Source organism: Haliotis rubra, unplaced genomic scaffold (genome assembly GCF_003918875.1).
Source record: "Haliotis rubra isolate DU_JTF1 unplaced genomic scaffold, ASM391887v1 Scf60, whole genome shotgun sequence".
In the NCBI taxonomy this organism is placed as follows: Eukaryota; Metazoa; Mollusca; class Gastropoda; order Lepetellida; family Haliotidae; genus Haliotis; species Haliotis rubra.
In genome coordinates this window covers 818,741-833,724 of record NW_025767302.1, presented here as the reverse complement: position 1 = coordinate 833,724, position 14,984 = coordinate 818,741, and the positions used below count along the sequence as shown (strand labels likewise).

Here is a 14,984-nt window from a genome sequence, read left to right as displayed (position 1 = left end):
TAGTTTGTAGTCTGCAGTGAGCGCATCACCATGACAATGCTGCCAGTTTTCTAATTAGTAGAATAGATACATGTTTCATTGGCTATCATCTTTGTTTTACAACAGGAAAAATATTCCATCAACACACCAAGCTATTGTAGGGTGAATATTTTGAATCATCTTGATTTCCATATTGAAGATACTACTTTTAACTATCACTTACACTGCATTAAGAAGTGGGGTGTCAGGAAATGCATGCTAGAAATTCTCCATGGGGAATGATGTAACTACCTGTTTGATTAAACCACAATCAAGGCAAAGTTAGACATTTATCCTACCTCCATATCAGAATGTTTAGATCTGATTGGTACACGTAAAATACCATGTATCCTGTAGGGGAGAGAAATGAATTTCTGAATGGGAATCCACCATACCCTGTAACAAAGCAAAAACATGGAAGTCCCATGACACAGCACAAGTTCACCTCAGCTCAATCAAACAGCAGTTTTCTATGGATTTGTTTTATTTCCTTTAAAATAAAAAACTGAAACATGTCAGCAAGGTAATTTCCTGCTTGCAGTATCACTTGGGGCATATGTAGTTTTATGTTTCCTTTATCAAGTATTATACCACTTATAAGGATATATGTTTTACGTACATCTGTGAAACATGTCATGACTTTGGTGTAAAATCAAATGAGGTAGAATTGTACAAATTCTATTAGAAGAAATATGTCATTCTAAGCATCCACAGTGCAAGTCTTGACTCAAGAAATAGTGGTTCACAGAAATATGGATGCTTCCAGAACCCTTGAAGAATGTTTTCCCTGACTACAGCTTTATCATACCATTCATATTACCATTTTACATTCATCGTAGATAGTTGCTCAATGTGATCAATTCATTTTCTGCATATTTATTTTTCTGATCAGTTCCTGGATCAGTTCCTGTGACTGGTTCATCACTGATGCCTAAAAGTGCCAGCATACATGTGCTCACAGCCCATGAGGCTCTTTATGATACACCAGTGATGTGAGGGAGGGGCCCTCTCCTTGTGAAGTGTCCTGGCTGAATTGTGGTGATATGACAATCCTTTTGTGTAGCTAATTTATTCATTTTGGAACTAAATCTTGTGACCTGAGTTAGTGGACTGTTTGACCTGATGGCAATGGAAATAGGTTCCAATCCATCACCTCAAATAAACTGTTTATGTTTACAGAAGACCAGTTGGTAGTGTGTTTGTTGTTCACACAATAAGTCCGGGTTCAATCCCATCCAGGTATCCCCTCTTGTGATATCATAATATTATTACTTTAAATAAAACAATAAAACGATTATTTTTTTTAAAGTTGTTACAGGAAATGATGTGCATACCTGACTCATTAACATTACATTACTAAAAGAAAAAAAATCTTGAAAAAAGTATTTTGAAATTTGATAAATATCAACAAAAAAATTCTTAAAGTGCTATTTTGAGTAGATCAAGAAATCCAAAAGTTCCACTGTTTCCATGTGTTTTTGTGTTGATATCAGCATTACAGATACCTTTCTTTAATTTTTATAGAGGTAAAGGTATTGAATTAAACATTTAGCATACACGTTACAGTAGAGATGTCGTGATGTGAAGACTGGCATACAGCTTGTCTGTGTTGTGGTTGGTCCATCTCACAACCAGTACAGTGTACATCACATACAAGTATTATTCATGGCATAATGGCTATAATCATCCTGTGTGCAATCAAGTATTCAAGTGTTGCTTTGTTGAACTATCCTTCTACATGTATGCATGTGCATTTGATGTATCAAGATATAATTATTCAGTTTCTAGGAATACATTAATTACAATGTATTATCAGAGATAGAATCATGGGATGTGGGCTGGCTTTTTAAAATACAACTCAAAATAAGTTATGGTACATTCAGAACTTTCATAAGAGTATAGATAATTTGTCATGACCTTCTTGTTTTCAAACCCTGACTGTTCATAACCGTACTCACTGATCATTTGAATGCCAGCCTTGGGTAATTCAAGTGTAGTTAAATCCAGCTGATGTGTATTGTAAATTATCTGTTCCGATAAGATTCCAATGTGTGACATTTCTCAGTTGCTGTAACATCTTAGTTGTTTAGTACATGTATGTCATCACTGTACAGTCTCCCTTAGTTGTATCAGGATGTGCTAATGAAGGTGAAGTGGCAGGTTGGGAGGTAGGGCTGGGACGAGTCCAAATTTAGTACCCGGAAACCCATCCCCCTCTAACCTGAATTTACCATGGTACCCGCTGTGTTGAGTTAGATATTTCAGTGTAAAATGTCCAGTTGGGAACTGTTTTACTGGAGCCCTGACAAAAAGTATTTAGGAATAGTGAAGCTGTCAGAAGTTTAGTCCTTATTCAAATTTTATGTTATTATGCTGTGCCTGGTGTGTACCTGGGGCCAATTAAAAACCAAATTCCTGAAATACCCATCCCGTCCCAGCCCAAGTGAGAGGGTGTTTTATGTCAAGAATCTGTTAATTTAACTTTTGATATAATCCAATGCATGCTCATTTCAGTTCCATGTTTTATAGTTTCATTCATGTAGTTTCATTTATATAGTTACTTGAGAATATTGACACCAAAGCAAAGTGTGTTGGATAAACTCCCTCACCACAGGCCTGAATATTGGACATGCTCCATCAGAACAATGACCTTACATGGATGTTCTGTACAAATATTTTAACATGTCAATTTGCTTTCATTAAGTTTTAAATGTTAACTTCAAAGGAATTAATAATTGATAGATAAAAATGTTACTTGCAATGTAGTAAATTGGATTTTGTGTTTATTATCACTTGTTCTTGACAGTTATCTCTGAAAAACTGAACCGGTTTACATATTCACAGCTTCCACGATGGTCTTGTAAGATACATCTTTGTTACTTTGTAAACCATCAAGCAGTGTTTTAACAATTATGTCATATTAACATAGTTAGGTTGGTATATTTATATTTGGCTGTAATCTTGAAATCATCTTTGTTCCAAGAGAAAATCCATAGGTGATCATTGAGGTGAGAAAAGATTGTGAACAATGATATTATGTTTGTAACTTCCTTGACTGCATTCTGTTTGTCTTCTTGTTTACGTATATTGTAACCAACCTTTTTATGTATTAAAGGCATTAACCTGTACTGAAGGACTTCTTGTATTTTTATCGTGTTTAAATTATGGTTGGTAAATAAATATGTTGATCAGTTGGTGTACACATGATCACCAGACACTTTGGCACATAATGATGCGGTGTCATTTGAGAGACAATGAAATACTGAAAATGCTGTTCACTTCTAAAACCATTAATCCAGGTTTATCTCACAAGGAATTCTTGTACGAATTGATGAAGAGCTTTCACCAGAAATATCACATGCTTGTATTTTGTAGAAAAACCTAGTTTTGACACTGGTATGAATGTGGACTTTCTCCCAACAACAAAAGTCCAAAATAAGCTGTGGACAAAGTTGAATTTATCAATGGTCCAAAAATATGTGCAATGTGTAGGACATTTCAGGGTTTTACATGACGTATTTGGTGCAACAATTTTGTAAACGACTCTCAATATATTATCATACGAGTCAAGCTTGACGCAAGTTTTATGGGTGGCCCTCACAATTGAGTTCTATCAAATCGATTTGATAAACAAAAAATGATATTGTTTGATGATAGTTTGACTTGTACAGAGCTATCAGATTGTTCCAGAGAACTCAAAGGAGACAGTAACCCTGGCTGTTTGAATTGAACAATGCTGTAGTTTCATTTGGTGGTTTGACATACTCATTCTCAGTATATAACTGTGTAACACAAAGAAATATTAAAATTTTCATGACTCCCAAATATTGAAATGACTCCCAAAAATAAATATTGTGAGTCACCATGACTCCCACTTTTTAAAGTCTGTAAAACCCTGCATTTCAGCTATTCATGACCAATCCAACATCTTGCATTCATTACAGTAGGGAAAGGCCATTTTAATGACTTGTCATGTTGATAACCTGGTCAGAATCTGATCAAAACATTGGAGGACTGCTTGTATCATTCAAAGCATAATACTGAACTCATACTTTTAAACTGAATTCTATGGCCAAGCATTTTATAAAAAGTTAAAGCTAACCTTTAGTTAAAGCGACCTAATGCCTTTCAATAACCATCAAAAAGCCATGTCCCCATGTTACTATTGGGATATCTGCCTTTTAAATCCATCAGTGGGTCCACAATTCTACTGACTAAATACACAACTACATCATTGTTCACCAGTGAGCAAGTTTCCTATCAAATATTATAAAAGCTTTAAGATGTCTTTGAATGTTGTATTCCGGATTAAATACAAGTTGTATGAAAAACATCTTTTCAGATTGGGATTGTGCATTGATCCAACCTGCAATAGTGAGTCAGTATGGTTTTACGCCGCTATCAGCAATATCATGGCGGGGAACACCAGAAATGGGGCTCCACACATTGTACCCATGTAGGGAATCCAGCCCGGTCTTCGGCATGACGAAGCTTAACGCTTTAACCACTGGGCTACCCCACAGCCCCCATGAAGTTTTCGACACATGAAGGCCATTTCCAAATAAAGCAAATTTAAAATTCCCATCTTCCCCATGTTTTGGGTTTGTTTCTTTGTATTTGTGACCAGTGCCACCAGCAGGACAGAATGGGCTAACCTTTTCATGAACATCAAGTATGATCACTATTTCATGCACATGCATGGTATAGTCTGAATCGCGCTTAACTCACATGCTATGACAGTAAATAAACTGTTTATATAATTTCATTTGTCTATTTCACCACACGTTCTTCTTACCGAGTCACTTTCTCAGTTCGATACTTAAAAGCAATGTCATTATTTAGCGTTGACACAATTTCTAACTGTGATATAGATATGTCGCTGTCACAGACAAAACTCAATGTCTTGTTTTATTGACACTTGTGTGTCTGCCTGCCTGTCTGCTAATGACAATATTCAATACACAACTGCGATCACTGACCACATGCAATTTGAACTTAACACCAATCAGGCTATACACCATAAACAAAACGCATTGATTAATGGCCCGAGTTCGGTCTGTCACATTATGTAATTACAGACAGGCAGGTGTGATACTTGAACACATGACATGTTATGATGTCTGTTGATTGCAAAATGTTATACACAAAAAAATGAGCATGTATTTACAAAACCCAACATCTCTATATATACACACACACAAGCAGCCGTGAAGGCAGCATCTGCTAATGAACCAGCCGTTACACTTGAGTGCACACCCACCCGCTCCGACTGGGCTCGGTATCCTGGCTGCTTCGTTTCGAGGGCGGTAAACCCAAGTACAAAATATTGCACTTTTGATTTGCGATTATACGCTTATAATTTTGTTTATTTGTTTTTTCATAATCAGCAATGCATATTATATGTCATGAAGAAGTGATAATTGTGTTTTAATTATGTTTGATTTTTTGGTTCCATGTGACCTTTAAGCAGAGATTCATTTGAACATGGAAAGTATCTTGTTTGACAATTTTTTTGTGCTCTTGACCTAGCAAGTATCAAGGCCACAATTTGCCATGTCATTTCAGTGTACTTTTGATTTTTAAGAATGAAACAAATGACTATTTAAAATAATTTTTTTATTCTCAACACTGCTTACAGGGCCAAAGTAAGGGGATTTACATTCTGGCTGCCCTTAGCATTCATGGTTGAGCTTATTTCTTTTTGCCACCCTTGCGTCCCTTCTTAGCAAGACGTTTGGACTTAGCAGCAGCAGCCTTGCCCTTGGGCAGCTTCTCAATTGGTGCTTTTATCTGAAATATCAATAATCAACATTGTAAATTTTAGGCAAAATCAGTTGTGCAAATGTTTCTTTTTGTGTTCAATGCTGCCCCCTGACAACATTCAAGCTATATAGTGGTGGTCTGTGATAATCAACCCTGGACAAGTCAATCCAGAAAAGTACACAATCATCAATCTACACAATTGGGATACAATAACATGTATCAGGTAAGCCACAGTACCTGATCCTATTAGTCACAAAATGGGCAAAAGGAAACTGACAAATAAACTAGCAGTATAACCACTAATCCACAAAAAGTTCTTTTTTTATCACAAGTTAAAAAGTTAGAAGTGGTAGTCTACACTGAAATGTCACTTGTTCTTAATGAAATACAAACTTAAGACAAGATGTCTTGTTTAAATTTTCAACTCCACCTGAAACTCGTTCAACCAACCCATTTGTAGCCATTGGGTGAAAACACTTCGAAATTAGAAACAGGATTACTGTGCTTCTAGCGAGAAGTTCAAAATTCCTGGGATGTAATACCATTCTAATAGCACTTAAGTTATTTTCATGTATTTCAACAACACAGACCAAAATATTGTTCAGATTTCTTCATGCACAGCCTTGCTACTAAAGTTTTCCTAGAACACAAAAAAGCATACATACACCACGTCTTTTGTTGAGGATCTCCAGTTTCTTGCGCCTACGGACAGCTTCAGTGTTTGCAGCTGCCTTCTTCTGGACCGCAGCGTGTAGGGGTTAAGTCGAACCATCACACGGTAGTTCTTCAATGGATTCTTCTTCAAAACTCTCCTGTCTGTATCATGCCTACAAGTAGGAAAGAACACGAAAATAAACATCAAGTCATTATGTTATTGTTTAATGCCCTGTCTATATTTCTGGTATTTGATAGCCTGTGAATAATTAAGCATCGACCAGACAATTGAGTAACCAACAATATGAGCATGGGATCTTGGTTTGGCTAAAACTATTGCTGATGGGAAGATTCATTGACAATAATATCTTACATCAAGTCAAGTGAGTGGGTTGTATGCTGCTTTTAGCAATATTCTAGCAATACCACGGCAAGGACACCAGAAACAGGCTTCACACATTGTACCCATGTGAGGAGTCGAACCCAGATCTTCAGCGCGACGATATGGATAAAGTAATGGCTTAATTCACATACACAAAGCTGCATCTGTGTGGCTCAAAGTTTAATCAAATTTCCTTCTCTCAAGTTTATGGATAATCTAGCCCTAATGAGATTGTTTAAGATACATGGTTGATTGGTTGTTTTATGCAGCACACAACAATATTCCAGCTATATGGCAGCTGTCTGTAAATAATCAGTCTGGACAAGACAATCCAGTGATCAACAGCACGAGCATAGTTCTAAGCAATTGGGATACAATGACGTGTTAAACCAAGTCAGCAAACCTGACCACCCAATCTCAGCGATACATGGAATCTATTCCGCTTTTGAATATCCTTTGAGAATCACTCAAACTTACTTGGGAGCCCTGAGGATAGATTGGATCTCACTGCTCCTGAGGAGTCTGGACAGGTCAGTGTTATTCATCACAGGCATGGGTAGGCTGAAACAAACAAACATGCATACATTACTCAATACTTACTAAAGACTACCATGGTGATAAATTCACTTCCACTAGGCAAAATCAGAGGTGGTTATTTTGATTTTCATAACATTCAACAACACGGACCAAAGAAATCATCACTTTTGCCTGTAGAGAAACTGGTTGGTGAAAATGAACAAGCAAGCATTTAATGTGGTAATGAAACTCACTTGTAGTTATTCTTGGTAGCTGAGGGTTTGCGCCATGTACCATAAAGAGTGTCTAATTTTTTCAGTGCTGATTCAGTCCACAAACAGAATCTTCCCACATGACCACCAGGTGCTATTTTCAGCAGATTTAATCTGGCAACATTGATGAGAGTGACACCTGAAAAGGAAAACCAAACAGCACATGACAACCCTTGACATTTATGCAAGCACTGGTCTAGCAATTAAAAGTGAATATTGAAAATGATCTCAAATATACCAATAATAGTATGCATAAATATCTACATTTTAAATAACTACAATTAGTTAATGTACAAATTCGGCAAACTTCAAACATGCCTATTGATGGTTTGCAAGGATTCTGACAAAATCACTTGAGTTACTTTCCAGCAACAAGGAGTAAAATGGCTATATTGGAATTGATAGCAATACTTTATTAATCATTAAAATATCTGTCAAGTCTGACAACTATCATAATACTACTGCAATAGTAGGGGCTGCCAAGTCATCCATAACACTACTCAAATTGTAACTGAGTGCCGTTTTACGTCACATACAAATTTTCCAGCGATTTCGGCTTTCTTGTCAAATCTAGTTATATTACATTATCACAGTCCCAAATGAGAGCAAATTTACTTAAAGCAGCAGAAGTAGCTGAAGCCACATTCGACAAGTATTAGATCTATAATGTAAAAGAACTGGTTCGCAGGCAAAGACTTCCGAGATAGTGAGGATGGGCAGAAAAGTGCTACGAACCTATTTTAAACACGAGTCAACACAAATTCATGCAAGTCAGGTTTAGTACCCAGTCAGTGAACTTTATGGTACATGTCTTCAAAACAACCTGAAGATGTACGCACCTGGGATATTTCTGAAAGCTCTTGAGATGCCATTGTCTTGGTTGTATATGACAAGTGGACCCCTACGCTGGACACGTCTCCTGTTCCTCATTTTCCCCTTGCCAGCACGGAACCGCTTGGAGCTGTATACCTGGAGCAGACAAATATATTTAACATACATGCAATGAAGCAGAGCAATGATATCACAATAACGAACTGCCAAGACATGCAAACAAATGTGACAAGTCAGAAGTGGTGAGGTTTTTTTCAAAATGTTCAACAACACGGACCAAAGACATCATCACACTTGACACATCTCCTGTAAAACGAATCCTCACGTTTGAAACCTTGCTTAAATTTTAGTGTTTAATGATATACACAGTTCATATAGCTTTCTATAGACTAAGACTATGCAAATGTGAAATTACTGAAATTAAATTTTAAAATCTTTTGTGTTGAAAGTATGGAAACATGCAATCCTATCACCAAGAGAGTTTAGTTTTACGCCGCTTTTAGCAATATTCCAGCAATATCATGACGGGGAATACCAGAAATGCGCTTTACACCATGTGAGGAATCGAACCTGGGCCTTCCTCATGAAGAGCAGACGCTTTAACCACTAGACTACCCCCAACCCCCAACATGAACATATGAATAACAAATACTGATATTAGAGTAAACTAGACAAATTTCAAACAATGAAAACCATATTGCCGCTTAGCAATATTCCAGCAATATCACGGGGACACCAGAAATGGGCTTCACACATTGTACCCATGTGAGGAATCGAACCCGGGTCTTTGGCGTGACGAGCAAATGCTTTAACCACTAGGCTACCCTGCGCATTTATTAATATGAAACTTCTGACTTACTTTCTGAATGTCTGCCCAGGCTTTGATTCTCTTGAGAAGCCCAACTGCCTCCTTTGTCTTCTTGATCTCCTCCACTTTGTCACTCACGACCAGTGGTACCTCAGGGATTTCCTCGATGCGGTGACCTGCAATATGTACCACAAATCATCACTGACAGAAATCTCTGCACTACAAACAGGCAAACAGTCCATGCCTCATGTCAATCTGCTGACAGACATAATTTCGAGAAACACGGGAAATTAATAGATACTAACAACATTTATACAGCAAATGGAACAAAGTCAGAAGTGGTTAGGTTTTTTTTCAATGATATTCAACAACACGGACCAAAAACATCATCATTCTCTGTACATTTGCTGCATTTCAATTAACAATAAGATTACAATAAACACATTCTCACAACAAATCACACATATCCCTGGACATTGCTGGGGAGTCAGAGGAATTACCTACAGTACTTCAATATATAAAACAAAAAATAAAATTCAGTTTTGGAATTCGCATCATGTTTTGTTTACCATTTGACATAGTCAGGAGTATAGTTAGAGGTCTGAGAAAATTTAGAGTTCCATATTATAAGCCATGTCTTGATGTCACTAAGCATGACCATGACCACATTAACTAAATTTACAAGCTAAGCTAAGTATCAGATCCTGGATGATCGATCCACATCGTAGGGAGTCATCTCCCCATTTCAGTAATCTCTTAGCTAGCACTGGATACTTGGAGCCCATCCTTGTGAGTGAACCCCATCATATGATTTATATGTACATTGATGTAACATGAATACAGCTAATTTACAATGGGACATAAAACCCATTTGACATTAACACTATTTCAAGGCTGTTCGTGCCAGAGAAGCAAGCAATTGAGTGAGTGAGTTTAGTTTTACGCCACACTCAGCAATATTTCAGCTATATGGCGGCGGTCTGTAAATAATCGAGTCTGGACCAGACAATCCAGTGATCAACATCATGAACATCAATCTGCACAATTGGGAACCGATGACATGTGTCAACCAAGTCAGCGAGCCTGACCACCCGATCCCGTTAGTCGCCTCTAACGAAAAGCATAATCGCCTTCTGTGACAAGCACTGGTTGCTGAAGACCTATTCTACCTCGGATCTTCACGGGTCAGATAAGCAAGTAAACGAAAGAACTAACATTTGATTTCCATTGAATTGTTACTTCATTATGCCGAAATTATGGCAAGTTCATATTTCACGACTGAACCAATATGCGAGTCTGGACCACTCAGTCCAGTAATTAATACTGGGAGCATTGATCAATCAGGGTATTAGGACATGCTAACAAAGTCACATCTTGACCATCCTGTTCTATTTCGACCCCTTTCCTAACCAGCATAGGTAGCTGGTGAACAATCATTAGTTGAATCCTCTTCAACATCTCAGGATTGATCATGGAAATACATCAATACTTTAGAAGAGATCATACACCATACAAGACTTAATATAAAATGGGTTACCTGAACTTGAAACATGTCAAACCTTGCCAACAGATTTGTGTGAACACGACAAAATGTGACAAAGTCAGAAGTGGTTTGCTTTTTTTTCAGGATGCTCAACAACACGGACCAAAAGCATCATCATTCTTTGTACATTTTTTGCATGGGTATTGTCGTGCATTTCAAGTGAAACAAACTTTAACATACATCAGTAATGGCAAACTGAACTCAAGATAAAATTCCTGCATGTCAATTTTCTCACTGTTCTTAAAGTTCACAAGCAACGTAAAACAGCTTTGAATAGCAATGTCAAAGCTTTGAATAGCAAGTTAAGTTTATACTCTGACCATAATTTCTATATTATCCAATGACAGACTTATCTCTCCCCACACAATATAACTTCCAGTTTCTTTTCATGGTCGAGGTGTGTTTGTATCCATGCATTTGTTACATTCTATGGTATGCTGTGTATGTATACAGATTTGATGTAACTGTAGGGCAATTACTTTTGGGTATCACTTGAGAGAGGGATGGCCATTTGTGTCGGTGTATTGTTAGTTGTGTCTGTTGATTGGACATACATCCTATGTTCTCAGTGTAATTTCTACACAGATACTGCAATATCAACTAACAAAAAGAACTCTTACATATCACAGGCCATGCTAATAGCGGCTGACTGGGCCTATTTGTCCCAACTCCAAGTCAAGATGTCAAATTGAGGATGTTCATGACTAATTCCCAAGCAGATGTCAACAAAACCATGACCAGATTACTGTATCTGCAGATGACCAGCAACTGATGACATAAGCTAACATTCACCTTCAGGCATGATGTCTGGTCTCATCCCTAATTTAGCTATCTCCTACGACAAAGCATCAGATTTTCAGGACCTCTTGCCAAACCAGCAATTTGTGACCAATAGGATGTGCACATGCCGATTAACTGCTCCATCATATTTTATTTTCCAGGAGTTAATTGTCCTTATATCCAGATATCCATCATTATACTGTCAATGAACATGTCAAATACTTACTGCTTAAAACATTACAACAAATATAACAAAGTCAGAAGTGGTTAGGTTTTTTTTCAGGATGCTCAACAACACGGACCAAAAACATCATCATTCCCTGTATATTTGTTGCATGTGTGCAGTAGTCTCACATTCAAGCAATGTCTTTTAAACCCATGACCATATCTTTGTTTTAAAACACCTCCAAACATAGTTTAACCTCTATCAGCAATATTCCAGCTATGAGTAAATAAGAAAATATACAATATCATGACAACGTCTGCTTTACTGCATTTATGTTCAACAAAGTCTGTCAAAATTTTTACACTGTTAAAACCCACATTGAAATATTGCTAAATACAATCAACCAAGCAGTGTCATTTAATTTGTATGTTTGCTTATTTACCCGCCAACTTCTAGAAAGCCAAACAGGTAGCCTGTAAATGGTTGGGTCGGACCAAACAATCCACTGACTGACATTGGGTGCAGTGACCTACACCATTGGAATGCGAGGACAAGTCAACCCTGTCTCACAAGCACAGAGTTGTGTGGGACCTATTCTGAACAGGAATTACCTTGAGAGGCTACTTTTATCAGGGCTAAAAAAATCCAAAGATCTGCACTCCCCCTACAGTGCGAGTAATATGAACTTTCCACTCGTCCTTCTAAAATTGTACTTTCCCTATAGATTATGCATCACAATGAATATAAATTTAAATTATGTTATTTCAAAATGTTTGCTTGGAATAAAGCTTCAATAAACACTACTTACTTTGTCTTTTGTACAAAATCTATGACAAAATTGAATTAGTTCACCATTTAAGATAGCTGAACTTCAAAGAAAAACAAAAATGTTAATTTCAGGTCAGAAAACATACTCGTCCTCTAGGACGAGCAAATTAGGTTTTTCACTTGCCCGAAACAAATTTTACTCGTCAATACGGGCGGACAAGTGGAATTTTCAAGCCCTATTTTATGGATTGAAAGACATCTCTGATCAATCTACCACTTCAGCACAAGATATTATTTAGTATACCACAGTTTAACATACACAAGTATTCAGAACCACCAGCAAATGTCAAAGATTGCCAACAGATGAGTTAACACAGCAAACATAATGAAGTCAGAAGTGGTTAGGTCTTTTTCAGTTTACTCAACAACACGGACCAAAAACATCATTCTCTGTATGTTTGCTGTGCATAGCATCTTGTATTTCAAGTAGAGACCATCCCAAACAGAAATTATAACGAGGTCTCATTATCATATAACCCTCACCCTTGGACATGACGACTGCTGGGATGCCTGTTGCAGCAATAGCGGAGCACATGGCATAACGGCGCTGGTTGATGTTGATCCTGCGGTGCCACCTTCTCCAGGTTTTGGTGGGAGCAAACATGCGGCCTCCACGGCACATGTTGCCAAAAGCACCCTGGCCAGATCTGTGGGTACCGCCACCTCGCACACGAGGAATACGAGCGACGGCACGGCCAGTACCCCAAGACTCAGCAGAGGTCTGGTGGCCTGTAAAGAGGAAGTAAAATAGGTAAGAGTTCCTTACGTACCCCCCACCTAATTTTTAACTATAAACTATAGACTAAACTATAGTATTTGCTCATCACAAAAATAGGCAGGGGGTACGTAAGGAACTCTTTCCGAAAAAATATCTATCACTACATTTGAGTAGGTAAATATGTTCTGAACAACAACTATCACTAATCAGATGTAACTGATATTAATAAAGAAATGAGTTATATTATAAGGAAACCCCATGGAAAGGTGGAATAGGGAATGTATTGCACCATTTGTACAACTGTTTTGTTCAAAATGCGAAGGAATCAATGCTCTACATGTTTGTTTTTTCCATCACAAACTGTTGGCCCAAATAATTTCAGTATAGGTCACAGGATTATTCCTGCAAGCAGTCATCGTTTGTTTTAAGTTGTCTGTCTGATGGGAGGACACCATTTAACTAACCAGCTTTCTCTGAAACTGCATATGGGTGTCTTGTGTTCATGAGCATCTGGAAGTGCACAAAGTTGACAATATCCGGCCTGACGGGAGCACGGAAGACTGCTGGGAGTGTGACATTGCTTTCAGAAGCCTCCCCTTTCTCAGAGTAAACCGTTACAAGCGGTCTTGCAGCCTGGAATATAAATTAGAATTGAAAGTTAAAACGAGTCAGACTATAAAATGCATCAACCTGCAAAATCAAAGTCTACCAGCAAAATCGCAATGTACAGCTCTAGTTTTCATAGATATAGAGGGTATCCAGTGGTACACCAAGCACAACTAAAAGGTATGTTTCAATGTAATTGTCCAAAGCTGGGATAAGTTTACAACCAAAAAAAAGAAATAGCTGTCAAGGCAATAACCTCAAGAATTTCTTTCTGTTTTATGGCTCAGTGGCCTTTCATAAATATACAGGTTTGGCTTGGAAAAAAGGTGATTGGCATGTGGCAGAAACATTCCCTGATATTTTGTCACATGCATTGATTCTGAGGCAGTTTGTAAAAGCAGGCGAGTGAGTTTAGTTTTGCTCAGCTGTCAGCAATATTCAAAGCCGCAGCGGGGGACACCAGAAATGGTCTGCACACACTGTGCCAATGTGGGGAATCGAACCCGGGTCTTTGAGTGACGGAAAGCATGTAAAAAGTCAGCACGAGATCAGTGGAATGATCTGAAAACGTAAACTGTAGCTGCTAGTGTAATCGTTTATTCTTCTGCTTTATTTAGGAATCTGATGAAGCAAAATTGCGTTTTGAAGTCGACTAGTGGAAATGACGGCGGCCATTTCCAAATCCACGTGCGCATATGGCAGGCAAGGTATGACGACTACTCTAAAGAGACCGCGGTGTAACCCTAAACAACGAAGACGATACATACATTAAACCCAATTAAGCGTGTTATTGTTGGTGACAAGGTTATAGGCATTCTTTGTTGCCCATGATTGGCTTAAAACAATTTACCATGTTGGTTGATTTCACCCTCGTGTCTACCACGATTGGGGTTTAGCGGAAAAAGAATGATCGTCGGTGCCCGGCGGAAGGATATCGATAAAACATGTATATTCCGAAGTTACAAGATATTATTTATTTGATATCCTGGAGAGCAGCTACTTCTGAAATACAAACGGCTATTACGAAGCTAGTTAATATATTTATTTCAGCCTAATATATCCTTTAACATTAGGAACTATATTGGTTCTTTTGCGGATG

The 14,984-nt window shown here is 37.8% G+C and overlaps 2 protein-coding genes and 1 non-coding gene across 3 annotated transcripts in view; 1 reads left to right on the top strand and 2 right to left on the bottom strand.

Annotated features, from left to right (window-relative positions):
- Window positions 1-6,986, top strand: part of LOC124255408 (membrane protein FAM174B-like) — a 27,516-nt gene extending 20,530 nt beyond the window's left edge. Inside the window, exon 3 of the mRNA XM_046689321.1 lies at window positions 6,976-6,986. The gene's annotated coding sequence lies outside the window, so the exon portion shown is untranslated. The remainder of the gene's footprint in view (window positions 1-6,975) is intronic.
- Window positions 5,618-14,892, bottom strand: LOC124255407 (60S ribosomal protein L4-like). Its single transcript, XM_046689320.1, is given in 10 exon segments — window positions 5,618-5,808; window positions 6,447-6,530; window positions 6,533-6,608; window positions 7,295-7,378; window positions 7,588-7,744; window positions 8,445-8,574; window positions 9,296-9,420; window positions 13,045-13,290; window positions 13,744-13,912; window positions 14,736-14,892. Coding segments are annotated over 10 exon segments (1,173 nt in total). The 5' UTR covers window positions 14,739-14,892; the 3' UTR covers window positions 5,618-5,709.
- LOC124255493 lies at window positions 10,842-10,910 on the bottom strand. The gene has a single exon (XR_006892697.1). It is a non-coding gene; the product is annotated as a small nucleolar RNA SNORD18 (small nucleolar RNA).
- Window positions 14,893-14,984: the final 92 nt, after the last annotated feature.